The 26,948-nt window shown below is 38.2% G+C and overlaps 1 protein-coding gene across 1 annotated transcript; it reads right to left on the bottom strand.

Moving 5' to 3' along the window:
- Window positions 1–7,128: 7,128 nt before the first annotated feature.
- GJD2 (gap junction protein delta 2) lies at window positions 7,129–10,702 on the bottom strand. Its single transcript, XM_008925008.4, has 2 exons — window positions 10,429–10,702; window positions 7,129–9,843 (listed from the first exon to the last, which is right to left on the bottom strand). Exons 1-2 carry the CDS (start codon window positions 10,497–10,499, stop codon window positions 9,000–9,002), a joined length of 915 nt encoding a protein of 304 aa, XP_008923256.3. The 5' UTR covers window positions 10,500–10,702; the 3' UTR covers window positions 7,129–8,999.
- Between the last annotated feature and the right edge of the window lie 16,246 nt (window positions 10,703–26,948).

The raw sequence follows: 26,948 nt of genomic DNA, 5'->3' as shown, positions 1-26,948 counted from the left end.
TCCTTAGCAGCAGAAAACTGGCAAAGCCAGCTCTTTCTGTTCCCTCTCCCTCCCTCCCCCGTGGTTTTGCTTATGCTGCTGAACAGACTGGAGCCAGTTTTGTGTTTTTTAGTTCCTATGAGAATATGATCCACTGTCCTAGGATACAACTTGAGAAAACACAGTTGCTTGAATGGGAGTTTTGCTTCTTGGTAGGTGGTTGCATGGAGAGATGTTGACCAGAACAAGTTAGAGGATTTAGCTCTTTTGAACAGTTATGAAAGCCATACAGTATCTTCAAGACAGACACTTGACCACTGGCCACTTAGGTGGTAATCACAATTAAATATTTGCACACATGTTTGCAGCAACCTTACAGTAACTGTCACAACCCTATAATATCATTCATAGTCTAGCAGGGGACATTTCTGAGCAAAAGTCCTATTTGACTAGGACTGAGAGTCTAAACACAGTTCCATTTTTATATTTTTGTTTTAGAAGCTCACATATTTGCTAAGGAGACAGCATGGGCAGGGACTTGAGCACAGCCAGACCTCCTGACCATAATATTGGCAGGATTCCTTTCTTTCTCCTTTATTCAAAGCAGAAGGTCATTGAAACAAATGAGGAAGGAATTCATAGGCTTTTCAGTACTGAGAGGAATCAAATATCCAATGCTGCAGAGTTTTTTGGCACAGTTTCTCACTGTAAACTCTGTAATACTGCAAAGTGTAAGCTGCTATTCCAATGGTGCAAGAGTTTCAATGTATCAAATTTGACACCTTTTCAATAAATTAGGCTAAATTTAGATGACCAGATGCTCATGCTGACAAGCTAGCTTCTCCCTGATCTGTGTTTTCATGAAGGAGTACAGGAGGGCCTCGAAGTTTAATTAGTTTAAAGTGAATCCAAAATATTGTATTAATTTACAGTAGAAAGTTCAAGTTGCTAAGCAAACAACAGGGATGGATATTTTCATATTTTCTACGTAATACTCTAAGACTCAGCTGTATGATTTCCATTAATGTTAATAGGAGTCATGCTGCCAAATTCAAAAATCATACTACAAATGTTTTATCTGTCTCTTCCCTTACTGCAGTTTAATAAACCTTATACAATTAAAGACCCTTCTCTTTTGACTGCCAGCTAAGCAGAGTTGAAGAGTACACATATATGAGAAAGAAGTACTACTCTGCATTGGTGTGGCCTCACCTTGAGTACTGTGTGCAGTTTTGGGCACCACAATATAAAAAAGACATTAAGCTCTTAGAGAGCATCCTAAAGAGGGCCACAAGGATGGTGAAGGGCCTTGAGAGGAAGTTGTATGAGGAGCGTCTGAGATCACTTGGTCTGTTCAGCCTGGAGAAGAGGAGACTTTGGTGAGACCTCATTGAAGTCTACAACTTCCTTGTGAGGGGAAGGGGAGGGGTAGGTACTGATCTCTTCACTCTCATGACCAGTGACAGTATTCGAGGAAATGGCGCGAAGCTCATTCAGGGCAGGTTTAAGTTGGATATCAGGAAAAGGACTTTCAACCAGAGGGTGGTTGAGCACTGGAACAGACTCCCCGGAGAAGTGGTCACAGCACCAAGCCTGACAGAGCTCAAGAAGCATGTGGACAACACTCTCAGTCACTTGGTGTGACTCTTGGGCTGTCCTGCACAGGGCCAGGAATTGTACTCAATTAACCTAATAGGTCCCTTCTAACTCAGCATATTTTATGATTCTATGAAGTATTTTATCAACAAAGATGTATTTATCATTTCAGTAACTTGAGAAGTGCTTCAGTAACTTAAGATGGGCCAGTTTCACAGTTGCATTTCAATCTTTGGATCATGTTAAGGGATTTTTAAACTACCATCCAAGAAATTAAAAAATTTAATGATTTTTTAAAAGAAACCCTCCCATTAGTAACTAACACTGCCTTTTTCTTAGTATGACTCCCAACAGTATACAATGATAATCTATTTACTTATGTGTGATTAGACTATAAAGATTGATTTAATTCAATATATGTTATTTATGAGATCAATGTCACTCTAAAATTCACTTTTTTTTTTGTTGTGTCCCACTAAGCATTGTGATTCTCTTGATTGTTCATGCACTGTGGTCCTATTGGTTTAAAGTAAGCTGAAATTTGAGCTGCCAACCACATAGTTGAAGACAGACAAAATTTTCGGTCTCTACTTACATACAAATTACATTAATAAATGCAGGAGATATAATTTCTTTAAATGGAATAATAATTAAAGTGATCCATGAAAGCCTTCTGTTTTATGGTTTGTTTGGGTTTTTTTGAAAACAAACCCTCACAGTTCAAATGATACATAATTGGGCTGCTGTGTGCAAATTTTAAAAAAAAGCTACATTTGCTGGCAGTCTTTGAGAATTACAATACCTCAACATATGTGCAGAATCTGAGTTAATAATTATAATTTAAAAAAAAAAAAAAAGAAAAATTGCAATTCTCTGGAAACACAATCCAAACAATAACCAGAATATTAAATGGAAGAATACATCAGGAAAATTTGCACCACTCAGAATTATATATTAAAAAACCCCAAGTTGTGAAATTGATGTAAACATGTTAAAATTTTTTAGATATGTGCTTCATGAAACCTCAATAGTTTCATGTAGTTTCATGAGATAGAAATATGAAGTATTTACTTGGGGAAATTGGTAAAAATATATAGCAGATGCAACAAACTGTTTCCTTGCTCTTACAAATTGTGTTCCCACTTGTATGTGAGAAAATGGTGGGAAAGTGTTGAACACATTATCTCTCCATATGCGTAAACTAAATATTGCTCAATTACGCTTGCTTGTGGCCGTTTAACAATGTCACATGTGAACTCGTCTCTGAGTTGTACATATGTACATATGTAGAATTATACATGTTCTTATGCAAAGAACGTTGTTAGAGGAGGTTCTTTTTTCAAAGGAGAAAGTAAAGAAATTCCTATGGCCATTAGCTTTCTTCAGAATACCTGAGTCTCTAGTATGTCACATGCAATGCAAATGCAAAAGCCCCTTTATTTAAGATTTTGACCATGCAGTAACTCCATTCCTAATGCATCTTCATCACAAGTCACACTTTTATGTGAAATTTAAAGCCTGATTGTTCCATTAAAGTCTGCTAGATATCAATGCCAAATACCACGTTTTCTCATGGGCAAATTTTCTGATGGCAAAATGGTTTTCACTACAGACTAGTGGTGCATTTCAAAATACCGCTAAAAATTCGCTAAAGCTAGGAGTGAAACTAGTGACATCAGTATTTGTGATGGCTTTGGAGAATGTAATGTATCATTTAGATTCTTCAAACAAAAGTGGTGAAATAGTTGGAAATAATTTCTAGAAATGTTTTGCTTACATAAGAGATAATGCAAGGAATCTTGTATATTTGCTCAGGAATGTGTACTAAACATGCTTTTATCCCTAAAATACGTAATAAGTAGGGAAAAGTAAGTCCCATAGCATACCTGCTTTTCTTTAATACCTACAAATCCTTCCTTTTTTTCAAATTTTGCTGTTACATATACTTCCTCAAAATTATCTCTTTATAATATGTAGTTCTAATATGTTAAAAAAATCCCTGTTAAATGTAAATTTTAAAAAAATAGATTTGACAGATAAAGCTTGTCATTGAAAAGGAATCCATCTCTTCCAAAGGCAATGTTACTTTAGTGGTACAAATAATTATTTACTTTAGTGTTCCTCATAAAAAAATTGTTAGCATATTTAAAATATAAAATTATTAATAATGCCTTTTAAACAATAGTCATTTTCAAACAGCAACTTTTCTCTGAAAAATAAATATGAAAATACTGATCATGATTTCATTGGAAACTTCATAAAATATTTTAAAAATGAAAGTTCATTTAGTAATATACCATTAAATATATTTATAGAGAAATCATACACAACAAATATTTTCAGTGGAAGAAACAGAAGTCCAGAGTTGCTTAATCACTTTAGGATGTATTAATCATTATCCAGGTACTGGTCACCTTTTTGTGTCCTTTCTAGCCATACCACATACACAAAAAGAGGTGGATTAGTAGCAAATTACCTTATTTTCACGTTCTGTTGAATGCAAGAGTAATTCTCACTTTGAAAGAATATCAGAGAGTCAATTTTTATGTCGGTCTCCACAACCTAGACATCTGATTCATCCTATATTTCAGGCATCACCAGGAAAAAGCCGACAGGTTTTAATGCAGTGAAGACAAGCCCCTTTTAAGCTATAACTTAGACACAAACCTGTTCAGTTAAACTCTCTAAAGCGACTAGTATAGCCCATAATCTCAGAAGTCACAGGAAAAGGGTCATTGTTGGAGTTTTTTACATGTTAATTATCTGGTCAGGTCATTGCATGTGGTTACAAGGTGATATGCCTGTTCATTGCTTGAACAGTTTCTAACTGTCTCTTGATACGAGACTTCCGTATTCATGTCTGAAATTCAATCTGTAACAGAGTAATGCAATTTAGGTAAAATTTTTAATAATCTTTCATATATTTAATGTTATATAACGTGTATGTATGGTTTACTTGTAATGCAGTGCTATGGAATTCTCCATATCTGCACTTATCTAATGGGCTGCTGACTCTTGATTGACTTCTTAGTATATTTTAACAGACATAGTATGAAGCACTTCCTAGTAGCATAGAGATGCTATTTTTGGAGATACTAGTTTCATTGAGAGGATGATGGTGTTTAGAATCTAGTATTAGCAGTATGTTTTCTGAAGGCTTACAATAAAATAGAATTTCTGGAAAAAGTTTCCCAAAATTTCCAGGGGTGGATATGCAATACAGAAATAGTGTGATCTCTCCTGTTAATCTCATGAAATAGATGAACTTAATTTCACCCAGCTAGGAATTGACTTGGTCCCATAGAAAACAAAGTTTTACTATTAAATTCATGAAGAACAAGACCAGATCCTAAGTGATGAAAACATATACCTGTGTTCTCAAGATGTATCCAGATTTTTTAGTTCCCATTTCTATACTTGCTCACCAAACAAAACTTTCTAACCTGTTTTGCTGAAGAAGTAAGGTGGAACATTTATATTCAAGCAAAATAAAGCTAGAAGGCTGCCAGGACAGTGTCCACTTGATCCATCCTCTTGCCTTGAAACAAATGTATTCTTTTACATACGGATGAAAATAATTCTTCATCACATTTAACATTTCATGCACATTTTTTCTCATGGTTCTGTGTAGCAGCAGCTATGTCCTATCCTATTAGGTATAATGCAAAACAAGCACGGCACCCACTTTGGAGATTCTGAGTGTTCCTGACTTCTCTAGTGTAAAACAAACTACAATTCATCTCACCACTTCTGTGATTCATTCATCTCAGTTGATCTCTTTGTTTGTCGGTTTTCCCTTGAGAAAGATGAAAATCCTTATATTTCTTCAAAGTCAAAGGTCTCTAAAACTAAATTCTTCCTGGAAACAGTCAATTCAGCTTCCCCATGTAAAAATGTATCTAGTTTTCATTATTAAAAAAAATCTTATTTTTTAAATCTTTTAATAGAATCTCATTGCATATTATACATATCTGGTGAAATGGTTCAAAACACATATGTAAATAGTTTTTGAAATTCACACAGGTAAGAGAAGTCTATGTAAAAATGAAATAATATAATTATTTCATGTAAATTTTCAAATTCCATTAAACAAATAGTGTGTTAGATTCTATTGCAGTTTTCCATAAAAGCTTAGTGAACATAATTTTCATGTTTGCCCAAATGATGGCACATAATATTGTCCACCAGAGCAAAGCAATTTATACAACAAACAAACCAAACATTAACTCAATTTTCATATTTAATGCCTGATTCTTACAGATGTCAATGGTGAGACAATTTATTTCACTAAGGCAGGAGCAAGACCTAAGTAGCCAGTAATGTGCCCTTCAACTTCGTGTTCACTCAATGTTGTTCAGTTAACACACTTTTCCATTGCTGTGACAATATTAAAGCATTTATTCTGTAAATGAATAGTCAGCTTTCATGCAAACAGTCCATTAGCATTAATCATATGACTCTCACATACATTGACAAAAAAAGTGTTTGTTATATTTCCCTTGTCCATGAGTGGTTGGTAAGAAATGAAAAATAACAATTTAAAATGAAGGTTAGAACAACTGATTTCTTGACACCATTTCATTTCTCCTCTAAAATGGAGAAAACGATATTCCAAATATGTAGAATGACATTTCTGTTGCTCAAAATGTAAGTCTTCACCTACTTTATCACTGATCCTGTTGATTAAATTAGCATCTATATTTCCTGATTTATTTCTCATCGGATAATTCTGAAGAATTACAACTTACTGGAGTACAAATGTGCAACTACATAAAAATAATTAAATTAACTCAGTCATTTGCATTGACTAATATAAACAGATACTTTCTAAATTTTACCTAAAGAATTTTAAGGTATTAAAATCTTACAGCTTTCGAGACATACCCTTCATTTGAGTTTGACTGAACACTGCTATGCAGTCACTGGAAAATAATTGCATTAGGGCTTCTGCCTAACAGGAAATTATTCCAAATATGAATCAAAACCCGGTGAATTCAGTATGAGTTTTGTTGTTTCAACTTTAATTTGCATTGGATCAAGCTCTTTGCACATGATCTCCCATTTCTTTGACATTAAAGCAATGCCTACAATTGTCAAAAAATATTTTTCCTTTCTGTTCAAAAAGAGATTTTGAAAACTATCCCAGGACTCTGAAAAATGAAAATCAGACTTGAATTTGTGTGTCAAATAATAATCTTCAGAAGCTTGTTATTTTGCAGATGGAGATTTTAGCTGCCATGTTGTCCTTCTAAAAATAACATGCAGTTTTCCAGTGAGCATGCAGTCATCTAGCAATATCAGTGTGCGTTTTTATCACAAAGAATCATTTGATAAATCCATCTTTAAAGGTTTCTGTAATCAAATCGGGAAAACTCTTAATTTTATATATAAGGAAAAATATTTTCAAAATCTTTAAAACCACGATACATCTCAAAGTCCTCTTATGTTTCATAGTGGAAGACAAAAGACCATAGATGAATGTGATAATGGATAGACTATCTAAGAATTAATCAACATTTTTTAAAGTGACAATGCTGGCAAACCACAAGAATGGAATGTTAAGGTGTTTATTGTAAGCCAAGAGGAAAAGATTTATATGCATTATCTCCAAGCCAATATACAATAAAATCCATTTTCAGGCTTGAAATAAAATACAATCAAAAGGCCATTTGTGACTCGGAGCCCATGTCTCCTTCTTATGTTATAAAGTACCCCTAAATTTTCCAGCACCATTTTGGCCCTTTTCTTTAAAGGGCAGATACTATTTAGTTAGAAATGCACTTGTATGTTTTTTTAGTCCTGATCCAACTCCTACTGTTGCCAGAGGAATATTTTCCATTGAATTTAATAGGAATTAAAAAAAAATTAAAAGTTCTTTAAGTAAAACTTAGTATCCTCTACTAAAATGATTGTTGTTAACAGAGATTCGTTTGTGACTGCCCCAGTGGCTTACCAGTAAGCTGATGGGACACGAACAGTATATTTTTTAAACCAGCTGTAAGGCAGAAAAGCTGAGGTTGATATCTGGATTCCCTGATTAAAAACTGCAATTGTTTCATCTATAGGTAAATGTATTCTGGCTATTCCTAGAGTGACCTTGGCAGCCAACTGTGTTGCCCTTAGTGTCAGCAGAAGGAAGGCTGTTGGTGTCAGTGGGCTTTGGATCAGGATTTAAAGACAGAGGAAGCTTGCTTAAGGAGGAAAACAGACATAAAAAATAGTCCAGATTTCCCAGGTTTTGTCACTTGGAGTTTAGAATACCAACAAGACATTCTGAACCCTGAAGAATAATTGTTGTAAGTTAATTATTTTGACCCTGTATATTTTTTACAATTGTATACAAGAATACAGAAGAACAAATCTCTCTGGCTTACAAAAAAAAAAAAAAGGCAAGTACTTTATTTATCAATAGATAGTTCAGCTGCTTTTTACCATTGCAATGACTAAACAAATAGCATAAAATAAAAAAAGGGGAGTATAAAATCATTTTACTCAAGCTGGTATCCCAAGACAACCTTTTGACTAAATACAGAGTTAGATGTTTCAAGTATGGCACTTATATTAAATAAGAGCAGAGAGAAGGTGATTATTCACAGTTAAACGCAATGAACTCTCTTCCTTTGGTATGTATGTCATCATAGGTGATTGTAGGTAAATACATAACGTGGCTAGCATGAACCAACTCCATCTTATTCATGCACATATTAGGGAATCAGTTAAAATGTACTGATAAATTTTGCAGATCACAACTAATTAAGATGATTAAGGTCTCTGGTGTGTGTGTGTGGACAGGCAAACAAAAAATGGTAAAATTATATTCAGCATTTATTGTTTAGCATAACTAATTGATGCACAAACCATGATAGGAAATAGCTAGTAATACACACCAGGAATAAAGTCTGTGATTTAGACAAACGAAATAATATAAGACATCTGTGAGATACGTGAACACAGATATCCTGACTGAACTGTGGTTAGGTTTCCTTACAGTGTGCTTACCCTCCTTTAAAACATGCTTATGTCTGCACATTGCATCCCACCCCATCCCACCCCATATAGAGTATCCTTGCAGAGTTTTGATATGAACATTCTACACATTTACAACAATTAGTCAGACAATTCAAACTGTAAACATCCTAATGACAACCAAAAAGCTGCTTCACTGACAGATAACACCCAATCATTAGAAAGAAAAGTAGGAATAGTAGTAACTGTGCTGTAAGGCTAGATCAAGCATGGTTTTATAGCTGTTTTTTCAGTCTTTTACATAGTCCTGCATTTTGCAGCTAGTTCAGTAAGTGCAGATCCAATACCTTAATGGCTTTCTTGGTGGATTGATAAAATGCTTGCCTAAGCAATGTACCTTTCTCTAATGGTATCTGGGTCTGTTCCACCTGGCACAATGCTTCAGTTCTGTCACAGCCTCACACATAAGCTGAGTCACTTGACTGAGTCCTGCCAAAGTTAGGCATGCTCATTCTTGGCAGGTCCTTATTTCTGATTTCGTATATGGATTTCCTTTTTGCCTGTACTCCTCTCACTGCCATTTTGATCTTTCTCCAGCCCAAATGGTTCAGTTCTGCCAAATTAAGCACCACACAAATCCCACTGACAGCAAACATGAACACCAAGAATACAGTCTTCTCAGTGGGTCTAGAGACATAGCACTCTACTTCTTTAATGCAAGGATATCTGTCACATTCGTACATGGAAGGGACATTGAATCCATACAGAAAATACTGTCCCACTAAGAATCCAATCTCTAGGGCATTTCGAAAGACCACTTGGATGATATAAAATCGAGAAATGCCTTCTTGCCTCCTCATCTTTGACTTTGTAGTTCTGATAGCAGGATTGGGGATTTCCTTCACTTCTAAGCAGTCTGGTTCTGCCTCTTTGGTGGAGTTCTCAGTGTTCTGCAGCACCCCATTGACAATAGTGTTCTTGATTTTCTTACTGTCCTCACGCTTCATTGAATCCTGGTCCCTTTCCAAGGTAAGGAAGACAGTGGAGTACCTCCGTTCCCTTTGTTTAGCAGACTGATGAACGGAGTACGTTATAAAGCATAGGCTGGGAGTGCACACCATGATGATCTGGAACACCCAATACCTTATGTGAGAAATGGGGAAAGCCTGGTCGTAACAAGCCTGGTTGCAGCCTGGCTGCAGCGTGTTACAGACAAACATCGTTTGCTCGTCATCGTACACCGTCTCCCCTACAATGGCCACAATGAGAATTCTGAAGATCACCACCACGGTCAGCAGGATCCTGCAACAGAGAAGCCGGTCAAGGCGCGCGCCGCCGCGCGGCCGGGAGCTGTCCAGTGCTGACCGGGCCCTGCGCCGCGGCCCCGGCCCTGCCACCGACGGGCACCAGCACCCGCGCACGGCCCCGCTTCAGCACCCGGGCGCGCAGCCTGCGCGGCATCATCTCGGCGTGGCCGGGCGCCAAAGACCCCGGGCAGCGGTCAGCGCTGCCCCCCGCCCTTGGAGAACAAGCGATCACATGAGCCGTGGGGGCCCCGAGAGCACGGCCGGGAGGGGCACGGGGTCGGGGTGGCAGCGGGATCCCGATGTCAGTGGGGTCTCCACACTGACCGTCCGCTGCCCCTTGGCTCCTCGCGGACAAGGACGGTGGCGTTTGCGATGTCCCCGCGCCTCGGCGCCCTGTGCCGCATACCACCCCCCCACACACCGCTGCACACACACGGGCGCTCCAGGCACACCCCGCAAGAGCCCGGCCGAAGGGCACAGCACGGCCGGGACCACCGTGCCCCCGCCGACCCGCCGGCCGGTACGCCCGGACAGAAGGGGATCCCCCGCGGTTCCCCCGCAGCGCTCCCGCAACCCTTACCTCCCTATCATAGTAGAATGCTGCTGCACGGCAGCTTCCAGTAGCCTCTCTAGAATAGTCCATTCCCCCATCGCTGTTCATCCGGAGACAAAGACTTTGGCAAACGGAGGGGATCTCTTCACTTCTGCCTTCTTTTTTTCACCCCTCCTATTTTTGGTTGGTGGTTTGTGTTTTGTTTTTTTTTTTCAGAGGGAGGGAAAACAAGCAGTTTCTCCACCTCCCGCAGTCCGGTGGCAGGAGTGCGGCTAGAGGCAGCAGTCCTGCCGAGGATTCCCGGCTGGGCTGGCTCGGCTGGGCTCGGCTCGGGGCCACTCGGCGGGCCGCCACCGGCCCGGCCCGCTCGGCTCGTGGCGCGGCGCGGCGGGCGGACCGGCGGCGTGGAGGGAGGAAGGTTGGCTTTAATATCTTGCTGCCTCTAATCTGCCTTTAAGTAGTCTCCGCTTGCGTCACTGACAGGTTGTTGGAGAGCAGCCAAAAGCAGTGCTCGGATTTTCTCATTTTTATTATTCCATTGAATACAAATAAATAAATGCAATAAAAATAAATGAAATAAATAAACGGAGGAGGAGGAGAGAGGGCGGAGGAAGATCTGCCCCAGCAGGCACGAGGCTTATTGTGCAACCCAGCGCCTCCTTGCCGGAGCAACCCGGCCGGGCCCCAGCTGCCCCTCCGCCCCCGCCCGCCGGCACACCCCGCGCTCCGCTCGGGAGCGCAGCCCCGCCAGCGCCTGGCGCTGCCCTCGGCTGCTGGTTAGAAACGATGCTCTAGGGCGGGAGTGTGACACCGTGGCCCCTCCAGCCACGGGCGCCTGCCCGGGGGGGTCCCCAGGGGTTACTGGGCTTTGCCTCTCTCCCGGGGATCAAAACAGCGGTGTCATACAGCAGTAACCTTACCTGTTAGAACTGCTGACCCTTGCAAGATATTGGACTCACAACTGAGTCTTCTTTCTCCCCTGAATACAGTTATAAGAATCACTATGTAGAAATGAAACTCATATATAGCCATTTCAGAGAATTCTGAGATTGAGATGATTTTATTTATGCTAGGAAAAACACCAAACCTTCACAGAAAGCATCTCTAAACAGTACAAGAAAAAAGTATCTTGAATAAATCTCTTGTAATCAGTCCACATATTTTACTCCCATAAACTACTATACTGTGCTTAAAATATTTTTTTTCTTTTTACAGATACCCCTACAGACATCACCAAACATTTCCACAAAAAATGTTGGCACCAGTTGGAATTGAGTTCTCTGGTGAAGAAGCATAAAATATATTCTGTATATTTACATAAAAATCAAGTAAAGCTTCATACCTGCTGTTCCTTTTGCTCAACTAATCTCATTAAAAAACAACATAGGAAAATTTCTTGTCAGTCTTATCATAATACTCTTACTGTCAAACTCAGTAAAATCAAACTTTCTAAAGTAGAACTGCACAGGCTATTGTAAATGGTTTAGTCCCTTTTTTTCTTTGAAGCTCTCTCATTAAGCAATCCCGTGTTATATCAAAGATGTTAAGTGTTTTCTGAATAGATGGGACCATGTTTCATCTGTGCAAGAGGGTATCTGTACTCTTTAGACACGCAAAGGTTTGTTGTCTTTTCATTTGACTAAGTAGATGGTCCCTGTTTCCCATGATATTGGGTCAGTTGTCTGATTGGATCCTCAAATCTCTGAATTAGGAAAGTATCAAATAGGAAAAGATCAGTGAATGCCTCTGCACAGACATTGGTAGTCTTTTCTTCTCTCCCAATCAAGAGTCTGTGAAGAAGCATTCAATAATCTGGAGTGTTTCCTTTCCACACTGTTAGGAACTACTAGGAAGACTGAATAATCACTTTTTTCTTTAAAATATGACTGCATTCTTCTTGAAAGCCAGTTCTCACTATTCATGCATTTGCTTTTTGTGTATAGTTTCTAAAACTTGCTGCTGCAGCAACACAAAAACTAAAAAGAAGAGGTTGGGGTTTGATTTGGTTTGGTTTGGTTTGGTTTAAGAGGACTGTGGTATCTATCAAGTGCCCTGACAACTGAGTGTCTCATATGGATCCAAAGTATTTGTTTGAAAATGGATCTGAAAATAAGAAAAATCAAAGCAGTAAGGGAAGCAGTAATGCATTTGTAGAAGGAGAGAGGGCAGAGAATATGCTAAGAAGCTAATGATGATAATCCTACTTAGCAAACCAAACAGAGAGGGAAAGCCCATGACTGAAGTTACTGAAGAGAGAAGATTTTGGTCCATAGAAAAATAAGAGAATTTCTACAAGGAAAGCAGTACCCGAGCACTGGGAAAGAAAACCCATTTATCTGAACTTTTAAGACCAGTAAATGAAAAGGAATTACATTCTGATTGTATCAAACACTGGTCTATTAATGAACAGTTAGTCAATGTTTACTGTGCTACTGACAACCCAACTGTGAAGATAAGGAGGTGAAATATTGTAAATGAATGCTACAAACATATAAACATTGTTATTAAATTACTTTTGATTTAATTATGGTTTAATGATAAATACTTTCAGACCTTCACTTGCAGGTCTTCTCATTCTGAAGAGGTACTTCTCATTCTGAAATACCTGACCTCTCCTTTCTTAACAGTATCCTCATATGTGATTCCCCCAGTCGTATTCAGATACAGTATACTTGGCCTTAGACTTGAGAAAGTTTACAGAGCTTCAGACTCTGGTGAGTTTGGGAAAAAAAGTTATTTCAGTGAGTGTCTCTCACAATGCCAACATTCATTTTAAGTGGCTGGAAAACTCAAAGGAGTTTGTTACATCTCAAACTTATGTGTATGATTTCTGAAGCTATGACTTTCTGTCCTTAATTTGAGACCGGACTTGCTGTCAAAATAGAAGTAATCAGAATCAACATGATGTTCTCTGAGTGTTTAACACAATAGTGAAAGATGTATGAAGAATGTAATTAGCTGCATTTCCATTATCCATTACTAGTATAACAGCAACCTGTGGACTTATATGACAAGTTGTCTAAATCACAAAGTGCTCAAACGATGTATAGTCATGATTGTAAGTTGTAGACATAAGATTTTCAGCTTCTAGAGGTTCATCTTAGTTTTTACACCATTCCCCTGAATGCTTCAGCCTGTGGTAGAGCCAGGATTTGCAGAGCAGCAGGCTGCTGAGGATGCTGTGGGTGTATACTGCACAGTGTATGGTATTCAGATTAGAAAACCATGACTACATTTCATTCACAAGCATTCAGGTTTATGAAAGCTTTATGTCTACTGCTTGCAAAGCTTACAAAGAACCGTTTACTGATGAAGAAGCAATAACAGTTTGCAACAGGGCCAAGCCTGTCTTGTTCAATACTTTTACCTGTTGCATACTAAGGAAAAAAAATCAGCTTCCTATTCCACACATAGGCTTTTGTCTGGTAGGGTGTATTTTTGTTTCTCTTGTTTTGCATCCAAAGAGAATGAGTATTCTTACACAATCAAAATTCGGGGTAAACTCAGTCATTCCTAACAGGATCTCAAACAAGCTTTGCAAAAAGAAAATTCAGTCTGCATGTGTTCAAAATTGCCAGTGCTGCAATATTAATTTCTGATGAAATAATATAGACTAAGTTGATCTTGGATTAGGTCTGAAGAATGAGACTGTATGTGTCCTCAGTTTGAAGCCAAACTGAGGTTAATCTGCCTGTAAGAAGCTGTAGGCCAGATTCTCTCTAAGAAATCCAGCCCTTTTGCCCTGATCGGGTTTTGTAAAAGGTCTGGAGAGCAATCAAATCTTTCAGGCTGCACATTCCTCCAGTATGGAGCAGAACAGACTGGGAGCAGAGCTGACACATTTGGCTAGTCTGTCAGACCCCCTGCAACCTGGACGTGGATGACATGACTCGGGCAGGATGAAGTAGTCACATGGCTAGTGCCATACCTACTGTCGGACAGTGTGCTGAATAACAGTGTTCTCCTGCTTCGTTTCTTTCTATTATGAGGTTTACTGATGTAAAAGCACAACACAGATCTTACACGAGCCTTCCCCACTTACTATCTCCTTTTAAAGTTATACATTCATTATAAATTTATTCCAAATATTTTATCTTAAAATAAATCTAATAAATTGTTAGTACTATCCCAGCAATCTTCCTCAATGATCTTTTTTTTGCAATTGTTTGCAATGGATCCATAATTGCAGCAAATGAATGTCTTACTTAGATTCTAAAATTGCATGACAAATGACTATATTTCATTATTATATTGCAAACCACTGTTTTCACCAATTGTAGCAAAATGAAAGCAAAGAAAGAGTTTTAATTAAAAATATGCAAACTATTAATAAAGAAAATTATGGATTTTTCTTTCAGTAGTTTTTGTGAAAAAATCAGGTTGCCCCATATCTGCTTTGTGACTGCATTTTCTAGCTAGTGTCACGAAAGAGAGATTTTTCAGCATTATTTTCATAAAGCAGTAGAACTTCCTTTGGAAGACAGTTACCACAAATGTTTCATTTCTGATAGTATTTGGGGTAGTCCATGAAATCTAAGTCATTAGCTACTAAACTGAAAATGCCTTTTTAAGACCTCTCAAAGCCATCTGCTATGCTCTGTTTTCATTTGGTGCCATGTGTGTATTAATGAAATGATTGCATCAGATTAAATCTTTTATTCATAAAATCATCTAGGTCATCTGCTTCTACCTACACTTTCTCTCTCGTTAAAATGAGCATTTGTGTGTACATTCTCTCCCCACTGTATGAGTACAATTCTATCTGCTGTTAACTGCTATATGTAGTTCTTAACAAGAAATCCCTCTCTGTGTCTTTTTCTCAAATGAAATTCCCTCAAAAGACAACTTTAATGTATCACAATACCAAAAGTTTTTTTTTTCTGCAGTTTGAAAAGTAATGACTTCCCAAAAGGTACAAGATCTAGATGTACTAATGACCTCAGTCCTTCATAAGAGAAACCAACATTGCAAGAACCTGCGTTTTAGTGCCAAGAAATAGGTAGCACACTCTTCCCATCCAATCGACAGCGTTTGTTTCAAAGTTGTCAATAGTGAGGCAAACTTGTCATCCTTGTTGTGAGGACAGAATATAGCCTGCATTTTTACACTTCATGCTTAACAGTAGGAAGGTGTTGAATGCACAGAATTCAGGGCTTTCTGCTATGTATGAGCAGACAAAACATTCACCCGGATACTCAAACTAAGACTCTATTATGCATCAAAGGTCCATATCTACAAATGAAGATTGCTATAAATGGAGATTTAATCAGGAAAACAATGAATGTGATAGTAAAGAAGGGATAAACTACGAATAGTCATGAGCTTTTAAAGTGAGAGCTCATAAGTCATGTTGAATTTCCATAACTATTCTTGCAAGGGAGGCAATTACATAGGAAATATTCATGAGGGGGACAGGTACTAAGTAAATATTCCACAATCTTCTGAACATATGTAAATGTAACTGCTTTAACTAGAAACAAACTTTAAGTATCATACTTTTCTAGTTACAGAATATTTTATTCCCTGACAGAAAACATCACCCAGGTTTTATGGAGGTCCTGTCAGCTGTCCACAGGGATCTTCTTATGCACAAATTAACAGCTCAAATTAATTTTCTAGGAAATAATTTGGACTTTTATACTCAATTACAATTGCTTATACTTCTAGTATATATACAGGTCCTAGTACAACAGGGTTTATACTTCTTGAAAACTCCTGAGAGTAAACTCAGATTTATCTGCAGATAGGCTGTAGCTAGAGAAAGGAAAATTTCATTGAATCAAATCCTTATGAATTGACAGGTTCTGGAAAGAAATACAAAAGAAGTAAAATATTCCAGTGGCCAGATCATCCGCTGCCAGTCTCTTGATTTTCCCTTCTAACTTTCACTAGTCTCAAAGTGCACTCACATTGTGCTAAAGCATCCATTAATGCAGCTTCATGGACTATGATTGCTTAAGTGTAAATTTGTGAGCAAATCTTACGTGGATTCCCATTGCAGTCTACTTTAAGGTTCCATATTCACTAAAGAAAAAGCCTTTCAAAAATACCTTGGACATGAAAGAATACAAAGGATTCCAGTATAATCAGATTTAGTGCACATTGTAAGAATGCAAATAAATAGGTACATACTAATATAACAATTAATTTAATATGGAAGTGAAAATGATCTTTCACTGTTGAACAAATTATTTTATTCCTAGAGTCTATTCTTTCAAAGATACATATTACAAAATATAAGTATCCCTATATAACTGATTAGGGTATTATGGTAAAATACCAACCAATTATACAGCCACTATGCCAGAATCAAAACAGAATATTGTGAGACTCAGTTTGGCAAACCTTATTTTCTATTTTCCTTACAAATCAAAAGTAGTTACAAATTGTCATCAGAAGAAATATAATTAAATTTAATTATAATAATACCTTTAAAAAATTGTAATTTATATCATAATATCTCCATGCCATGGTAGTAAATTTTCATTATACTAATGACAATTCCCACTGGCTTTAGTTGAGTCAGAATTTAAAAGCCTTGAAAATCTTATTTGTACCAGAATATCTTAAAAATTATAATGGCGGAATACAAGTTATGAGAAATTTAGTGAGTGCTTCAAAATACCCAGAGCAAAAAAAATAAGATCAAATAATAAGAAAAGAGTCCTCTGTATTGGAACTCTTAGCAGCATTTTGATGCTTCTCCTATTGCATATGGAAAAAAATTATGAGAAATCATGCTTCAGTATATCAGCATGAATGCATTATATCAAACTCTTTTTTTAGACCTATTGCTTATCTATGTCTTTCCTACATTTGTCTTCTACCAAATGCTGAATCTCTGTACTCCCAGCTGCTTTCAGTTCAGTGACGTGATTTACAGCAGAGCTGTTTTCCTTTGTGTTGATTGTTATACCACCATATGTCTTCAGTATTCCTGGTGCCCCTCACTCTTGTCCTCTCCCTCCCCATCTCACCAGTCACAGAAGGGAATTCACATTACATTAAAGCTTCCCTTCAGAGGCCAGGCTGAAACAATCCCTTGAAATAACTAGGGCAGTCAAGTGATTGATTTGAAAGAAAACTATGTCAGTGAACTGCAGTGAAAAGCGGGAGCTCAGTAAGAAGGTTTTTATCCCTCTGTCATTCAAAGATTCTACAGTTGCAGTTAGAATTTGTGAAATATATTTGATATTAATTCCTGTACAGATATATGAGGCGTACACATCAATGTGCAAATGTATGTATTTACGCATGTGTGTCCTGGTTGGGAAGTCCTACGCGGTAGGTTGCAGAAGCTTTTGACAGACAAGGTGGATAAAGTCAGGTTGCAGAGCTGAAAGCCATCCAGTTGGTTTAAGATATCACTGAATGAGAGAAATGGCCTGCACTCTACCTCTACACTGACCTGTGAATGGTGGCAGATGCTCTGTGGGGGTTGGCTGGACCAATAGAAAAAGGCCAATTGGCAGCACAGGGGGAAATCCATCTGGGCTGCTGAATTGTGGCAAGACATCACTGCCCAGGTAGAGAAGTTGGTTATAAAAGTGTATCATGTAGATGTACACGTACCCAAGAATCAGGCTACTGAAGAACATCACAACAACACACAAGTGGATCGAGCTACCCGGATTAAAGTGTCTCAGGTGGATTTGGACTGGTAACATAAGGGTGAGTTATTTCTGGCTCAGTGGGTCCATGACACCTGAGGTCATCAGGGAAGAGATTCAACATACAGATGGGCTCACGATTGAGGGGTGGACTTACCCATGGACACTATCCATAACTGTGAAACATGCACTGCAATCAAGCAGGCCAAGCAGGTAAAGCCTCTGTGGTATGGTGGATGATGGTCAAAATATAAATATTGGGAGGCCTAGCAGATTGATTACATCACAGTGCCCCAAACCCACCAAGGCAAGCATTACCTGCTGTAAATGGTGGAAACAACTACTGGATGGCTGGAGACGTGCCCCACGCCTCACACCACTGCCCAGAACACCACTCTGGGCCTTGAAAATCAAGTCCTGTGGCGACATGGCACCCCAGAGAGAATCGTCAGACAACAGAACTCATTTCAAAAATAGCCTCATGGACACCAGGGGCAGGGAGTACGGTATTGACTGAGTATATCCTGTTTGCTACTGTGCACCAGACTCTGGGAAAATTGAATGGTACAACAGATTGTTAAAAACCGCGTTGAAAGTAATGGGTGGTGGGACCTTCAAACATTGGGATCTACATTTACTAAAGCCCATTTACTAGAGACCCAACCAATTGAGCCAGCCTTGCCCAATCAAAACCTCCATGTACTGTATAAGGGGATAAAGTCCCCACAGTGCATATGAGGAATGTGTTAGGGAAGACAGTTTGGATTAGTCCTGTCTCAAGCAAATGAAAACCCATCTGTGAGATTGTTTTTGCTCGAGGACCTGGACACACTCAGTGGGTAATGCAGAGGGGTGGGGAAACGTGATATGTACCTCAAGGGGATTTGATTTTGAGTGAGAACAGTCTGTAATGTTGAATTGTACAGTACTGAGTGATGATTGACACTGATTGACACTGTATGCCATAACTACCATGAACAATGAGGATGGACTGTTCCAGATACACCAACCAAGAGCTCCTGATGCATCTTACAACCACCCAACAGCAACCAGCCTTCCTGGAAGATATCTAGGATGTATAGAACCCATAGTCATGGACTAAATGGACTAAATGAACTCAGCAGACATCTTGGAGGGACCGCCACTGACTATGGAAAAGATGTGAGTGTGTATATATATCTCTCTCTGTATGTATATATATGTATATAATTGGAAGGTGTAGGATCTGGGCATGACACAGATGGCACAGAATAAGGCATGGATAATGTCCTAGTTTCAGCTAGGACAGGGTTAATTTTTGCGGTAGCCAGGACAGGGCATGGCTAGGACCTGGAGGTTATTTTATACCACTTCACACCATTGCTGGGAGCAGGAGGAAGGGAGTTTTTTCCGAGGAGAAGGGGTCCCTTCTGGTTGAGTAGGAGTGGCAGAGGAAGCAATGGGGTAATGCCAGTTCCAAGCCGGAGGGGAAGGTGATGGTAGCGTGGTGGAGGAAGCGGTCAAATATTGTCAGTTTTCAGGGGGTATTATAATTAAAGTCTATTTGCATCACAGACTGAAAAAAAGACATACGAAAAAATATTTAATAGAGAATTTAATAGGAATTCCTATTTTCTAGGAATCTTCTTCTATAAGATTACTGATGAGATTTAAATGGTTTGTGTGGGGAAAATATATTTAAATTTCACAAGATTTTAGACTTTGTCCCAGGTAATATCCTAGGTAAAATCTACTGAGTTTCAGCTTTTCAGTGACATTAGTGCATGTGGATAAAGAATATACAGTCATGGGTTTGAGAGAAGAATCTGATATATTTTGTGGAGTTCATTAAATATTTTTTAAAAATAATCTTCAAATGAATTTAAGTTTTACAAATATTCAATAGTATCTATTTTTTAGTCTAGAATCTTTAATCTAGTCTATAGTTCTACACACTTTTACTGGAAATTACAAATTTATAGACCCAGAACAGTTTTCCAGAACAATTCCAATCACGCACATCTGAAATTTTGCAGGTGGTGATTTAAACTGGCATTATTGTGAGTTCCACAACTGTTACTAACAAACAGCATCTGCTCAGTGCTGTGCAACAAGCTTTGTTTTCATAACAACTTTAGTTAATCTTTCCTAAAGAAAAAGATTTCCAGGATGACCATTTAATTAAATTTTTGTAATCTTTCCATTTCAAAATGGAGCAAAATCAAATTCAGATTATCAATTTCTTTTATCCCAGAGAAAACTGAAACGATTACCTGTAAATTTTGCAAAAAATTTTCATGTTCTGAAATAATCAATTCATAACTTTATTTTGAGAATTCATTAGAGACACTGTATTTTCTACTATACTGCAGGAATTTGCAATGCAACAGTAGAAAAAGAAAAATTCAATCATTCATAAAACACTGTAAGACAGCTGCAAATGTGTGTGAATTATTTCTGTGTTTTTAAGAAAAAGACAGATCAGCATTATGTTTAATGTTGCTATGGTATTGGAAGTTAGAGTTTATTTTTCTAGATAATGGTGAAACCCACATAATTTCTCACACAGGTCAGAGTTGCTCAAGGGTGACTTTGATTCGCGCATCTTATGCAAATCTGTCCTCATTTTAATCAGATATTTACTTGGCATTTTAGATATAGAAATTCTGCTTTATAGTGTTTGCAACCTCTTTCACACTTTTCTGTAGGTCAGTGGGGACTGTTTTCCTGTGATAAACTTAACTAAGCTATCAGTGATTTAGAGGGGAAAAAAAAAAAAGAAAATTTGTCATGGTACCTTGCCCTGTGACTTTATTAATTCAAAGCAGTGTCTGTCATACAAGTGGGAAACAGCATGGAAAGATGTACCTTCCATTACCCTATCCACATCTTCTTTAAAACATTCCCAGGAGCTGTGGGCCTGGTGTGGGCAGGCTGGCTCACATTATCAGTAGTGCCAAGCAGCTGTTTGACTCATCCCTGGGTACTTTTCCCACTAGTGCTTGCCCAGCTCTGTATCTTGCTGAGGATCAAGGGAAACTGAAAGGCTCCATTACTCACCTCTTGTGAGGCTAAATACCTACAACAGAGCCTGAACTATAGAATCTGCCATTTAAAATGTTTGTCAGTTGAACTGCAAAGGCTGCAACAAGAGTGTGGATGATATCCTATGTTTACATTTACATGCAAACGGGTAAATATTTTATAGTTTTTTACAAACTGTTAGTTTTTATCAGTTACTAAGATGTATTGCAAATACTACATCAGGTTTTACCTGCGTTTTCTGGGTTTTTATTTTCAGCATCTCTTACATTTGTATGTGTCTGTATCTGCCAGGAACATAATAAAAAAAAAATGCACCATTTTATTTTCTTCAATCACCCTTTGCAGAGTATTTCCATTTTGCACAGAAATTCTTCATGACAGACTCACTCAGGCTGTATTCAAACCCATATGCAGGTCATACCTCCTGACACAGGACAGTAATCCTCCCTTTCCCCATTCTGATTTACTGTCAGATTTTTCAGCGCAGAGGCATGATGAAACACATTCTTCCTGGTGGAAACTTCTAAGAGCAGATCTGTGAAGGACTTGTCTCATCCTAGAGGCTTCCTCTTGCCTAAAAAGAAAAGAAGGATTACAGCAAATCAAAATCCAGAAGGACCAGGGTTACTACACTTTAGATTCAGTAAAGATTTTTGCATGCTTAAAACAGATTAAAATTACACGCAGAGCATTTCCAGATGGGAGTTTCAAGGCATCATGTTGAGATGTAGCTCCCCAGTGTTTTCTGAAAGCCAAACCTCTTCTGATCTTGAGAAATAAAAATCAGTCAATTTCCAGCCCTGGGTTTCACTGTATGAGTATATCCATTCTATAGTTTTAGCAGACAAAAAACAGGCAAGGGGATTCAAATATTTGCTGATAAGCGCTTAAAGGCTTGATCTGTTTAAAAAAATATTTCAATCAGTAGTATGTCAAAAAAATATGGATAAATTATTGATCTGATTTGTTTCATTAGTGGTTTTTGATATATTTCATTATTTGATCTATTTTCTTAGAGTGGAGAATCAGCCTTGGGGACAGAAACTGTATTATAAAGAGAAAAGGCATGTAGGAAAGATAGTACAATGAGGGGAGAGAAAAAAATGACAGCCAATCCCACAGGGTTTTAATAAGTATTTGTGAAGCATATTTTGTTTAATTACACTAACTAGTTATCAAAGTCCAATGTCATGCTACCTGAAATGTCAGAGCAAACTGTTCCTTGGACTTGAAGGAACTATACACAGCAAAAATAAATGTGTGAAATCCAAATATGACTGCCACAAAGGCAAACAAGGCATGAGAGAAAACATGAGCTCAAAGATAAATCAATTAATCCAAAGAACACCAACTAGACAGGTGGATGAGTCATACACAGGGTGTGGGCAGAGCTCCTGTTGAATGGAAAATACACTTAATGTAGCATGTTTCACTCTAAAAGACAATGAGGCCAACAAAATAAACTAAATTGCATGGCAAGCCTCCTACCTGCACCATAATCATAGAAGCATCCTCAAATAGGGAGAAGGGTCTGAGTTTCTGCTTTTATAATGTTTCTTTTCCGGTGATTAACTCTTTTCAATAATGTGGTTTCCTTCAGTTTTGGAGAAGGTTGGTGTTGGGAAAAAAATACAATGTAAAACAAGACATTGGTTTTGGCATCATAAATAAGAGCTATGCATTCTTTCCACTGGGAGAATTGGTCAGAGAAATATATCAAGTGAATATATCAAAAGAACTGAAAAAAAGACATTTAATTGTTCTTTTCTATGGCAGCGGGGAAAAACAATCTTTCCAGAACTAGGAAATACCAACATACTTGCATCACAGGGCAATAATGATTATCCTGCAGAGGTAGTATAATCTATCACAGCTGCCTCTGGAACAAATCAAGCACACTACTACAGTGGCTATAATTATCTTATTAAAATATTTTTATTTCTAGCTAATTGAATGTGTAAATAAGGAAACAAATCACAACACAGAAACCTTGACAGAAAAGTTAAAGTAGTACATGACCCTAACTCTAAGTGGTCTTCTGTGACTGAGTATTATTGCATTCTTACTTAAGAGCACAAAAAATATTTTTTAGATTTGATATTTATTATGAAAATAATTTTCTCAGAAGTCAGAAAGTATATTCAGAGGTATATACTTGTTTTTAACACACAAATCTCCAGCCTTTTATTGAGAATATGTATCAGGTTTGCATGGAATATACCTACTGGGTTTGCATGGCAAGGCTTTGGTAGTGGGGACCTACAGGGGTGGCTTCTGTGAGAAGCTGCCAGAAGCTTCACCCATGTCCTTCAGAGCCAATGCCAGGCAGCTCCAGGACAGACCTACCACAGGTAAAGGCTGAGCCCATCAGTGATGGTGGTAGCACTTCTGGGATAACGTAGTTAAGAAATGGAAAAAAGCACGTAAAACAGCAGTAGGAGAGGGAAATGACAATATGTAAGCAACAACTCTGCAGATACCAAGGTCAGTGAAGAAGGAAGGGAAAGAGGTACTCCAAGTGCCAGAGCAGAGATTCCCCCGCAGCTCACGGTGTAGACCACAATGAGGAAGGCACTTCCCCTGCAGCTCATGGGAGGGACCTCATGTTGGAGAAGGGAAAGAGTGTGAGGAGTCCTCCCCCTGAGGAGGAAGGAGTGGCAGAAACAACATGACTGCAGTCCTCATCCCCCATCCCCCATCCCCCTGTACATCTAGGGGAAGCTGCTTTTAAGATTTTGTTTTATTTCTCATTACCTGACTCTAACTCAATTGGTAATAAATTATTTTTTTTCCCCAAGTTGAGCCTGTTTTGCCCATGACAGTAACTGGTGAGTGTTCTCTCCCAGCCATTATTCAACCCATGAGCCTTTTGTTATATTTTCTCTCCCCTGTCCAGTTGGGAGGGGAGCGATAGAGCAGCTTTGGTGGGCACCTGTCATCCATCTAGGGTCAAACTACCACAAATTCAAAAGTTGTACAGACCAGCATTTAACTCTCTGTGCCTGCAGCAGGTTGCTCTAGAATCTAGATTGAGACACATAGCTTAAAAAATCCACATAAAGTGCCCTTTCACCAAGCCAAACTCAAAGGGTATCTTTGCTTGACTCTTTTTAGCTGCTATATTCAGTGGTTAATTAGAGGCATGCACTGGAGTTTTACAGCACGGGAAGAAAAAAATCTGTGTGTAAAATAGCCTCACCCTCACCTACTTCAGACATCTCCACTAGTATCATTGGCTTCAAAACAAGAACAATGTTGAGATTTACCTGACCTGAGAATTTGGCCCTTTTTTTTTTTTATAGACCTAAGAATATAGTGCAGCTTTTTTGTTCTGCACTTAAGTTATATCTCAAGTTCCAACCTTCCAAAATAATACTCACTGAAGCAAAATACATTCTGCTCTTTAAGAGATTTTTTAAGAGGTCAACTTACCTATGCTTTGTGTGAATTTGAAGTTATTACAGAAATTACTGAAGTTGGATACAGTGCCCTCTTTCCTCCATTGCTTTCACCAGACAAACTGTGTTTGTGGAAAGAGCAGGGAATTTGGAAGAGAATGGCAAATGAATGTGAAGAGTTCATGTTATGCACTGACAGTAGGACTGCCTTGTGACACACAGGTTTTGTCAACAGCCCAGGAATTTCATTGTATACTCTTCAGTGCCATCTGCTGTAACCAGATGCATTTAAAACCTTAAAAGATAATCAAATAGTCAGTTTCAATAGCTTCATGGCAGGGACATTATCTAACTCTAGGTTTAGGTCTGTCCTACAAGGTTAGAATCCCGTTAAAGAATCAAAGTCACATCACTGCCAAAGATGAAGAACTTGGTCACAACTATGGACAAATTCTTTCCACTTTTTGTCTCACTTTCTTAAGCCAGAGCAAATTACCCTTTACACAATTTACACCTGTGAGAACTGTTGCTTTAGCACCACAGCACCTCCTCCAGTCAAGGAGGGACAGAACTACACTTGTGGCTATGACTTGAGAGCAGATGTCCATTTCCCTGGTGAACCTGGGGAAGAGAAGTCAAGAAACAATATTTTCCAAAGTACAAATGGGATTTGGGTGCCTAGCCTCCCCACCCCCAAACCTGTAAGACAATGGCAAAGCCCTTATCTCCTCTGCCACCAACCATTAAATTTGCTTATTAGGTGAAGAAAATATAGTTCCATTATTCCCTCTATTATCTTAATATCTTTCCTGCAGTTATTACAAAGAAAATAATGACAAATTTTCTGTGTTTCTTAGAGCAAGTGTACAATTGGATTGGCTATATCGATTCTGTCCTTCAGGATTTAGACAGAGCTCCAGAGCTCAGAGTTCTAGAGAAAAACTTTCTGTTGAAAAGTCATTTTTTCCAACAAGAATTTCACAGTGGGTTGTTTGTCACAAGTTACATGACATATTTTCCAATAGAACATTTTGTAAACTTTATGTACTGACAGACTCCATTTTCTTTGTGTGAATGACGTGCCATAGAATAACAGAATCATAAAGGTTGGAAAATACCTCCAAGGTCATCAAGTCTGACCTTTGTCTGAATACCACCATGCCCACCAAACCATAACATGAAGTGCTACTCCATGATCTGGTTTTTATTAGCTTTAGGAGACTTAAACTTTGATAGGGATTCCTTTGTTCTGGAGGTTACACTGGAAATTTTCCTGTACAAAAGACCTTTTGGTCTAAATAGTCAAAATAAAGGAAAAGAAAAGCATAACAAACATTTTTTGATTTTTCATACTGAGAAATTCCAGCCAGCAGCACTCGTAATGAATTTCCAGAATGTAGAGTGCTATAGGTTTAGTGAAGTACTACTAGTAGTTTGTTGGGTTTTGCATAGCAGTATTTATCTGGTATTTATCTGTTCTGTGGTATTTGTGGCATTCTCTATACTTAGATTGGCAAATGCCACAAATTCCATGATAAATTTAAACACTGTGAGTGATAAATGTCAAGTTTTTAATAGCACCCACTGTCCCTCTGTCACCACATGACCCTATTTGGAGATTGCACAATCACTATCTCTGTATCATTACTTATACAAGAAATAGTCTTTAGAGCATTTTCAATGGCAATATATTTGCTTTGTATAATATGTAGAGACAGAATGAGCAATGGAAATCTTTGTATGTTTCTTGCAGAAAGAAGAACCTGCAGGATACTATTCCTGATGATTTAATATGCTTTTTATTTGCAAAAATAAGGTCAGAAGGTAGTTTCCTATTTCTGTTAGGTGCCAGCACAACGGGAAGAATTCATTACCTCAGTTGAAATGAAAGAGCAGAAAAAAATTTGATGACAACAGCTGACATTATGTTTGATGAGAAGAAAAAGTCTGGAAAACTATGCTGAAACCATTAAAATACAGAATGTGACACCAGACACTGTAAACTTATTTTCTTTGGGCACTTTTACACTTTAAGCAGTATGTGATGTATTCAGACTATGTTTGAAAATCATCCCTGTGTTGCACTTTTTGACTGTAGCTTGTAAGAAGGAAGGAGTATTTCACATTATCAGTAAAATTGCTTAAGTTCTGATCGCAAAATTCCAAAGTTCTGAGGTTTTCATCTGACCACAAAACTAAATCAGGAATTAACTTCTGTCTTAGGAACAGGGCCACAAAATATCCACAGTTTTGTCTTAGTCAAATACATCTGTGATGTTTCTGACCAGAAATACTCGCTCTTCCAACTTCAACTATGCCAATTCTCCGGGGGGAAGGGCTCTTTCTATGTGGTACACACATGGTTTCTGAAACTTCTTACCAAGTCAGGGATGCTCTTCCATTGCAAAATCAAAGAGAAGGCTTAGGGAAAATATTTGTATGTGTATATATGCATACATACATGTAAATATATTTCTGTGTATATATGTTATTACAGCAAACACTTTGGAGAATC

This window comes from Manacus vitellinus, unplaced genomic scaffold (genome assembly GCF_001715985.3).
Source record: "Manacus vitellinus isolate BGI_N305 unplaced genomic scaffold, ASM171598v3 scaffold_6_pilon, whole genome shotgun sequence".
Taxonomy (NCBI): domain Eukaryota; kingdom Metazoa; phylum Chordata; class Aves; order Passeriformes; family Pipridae; genus Manacus; species Manacus vitellinus.
The sequence above is the reverse complement of the archived record's forward strand: the minus strand, read 5'-3'. Positions and strand labels throughout refer to the sequence as shown.

What these genes read in the sequence shown, in the direction of transcription:
- GJD2 (XM_008925008.4), bottom strand. Translation starts at nt 10,499, where the DNA reads ATGGGGGAATGGACTATTCTAGAGAGGCTACTGGAAGCTGCCGTGCAG. An exon ending in CATTCTACTATGATAGGGAG is followed by an intron (nt 9,844 to 10,428) that starts GTAAGGGTTGCG and finishes TCTCTGTTGCAG; the next exon opens with GATCCTGCTGACCGTGGTGG.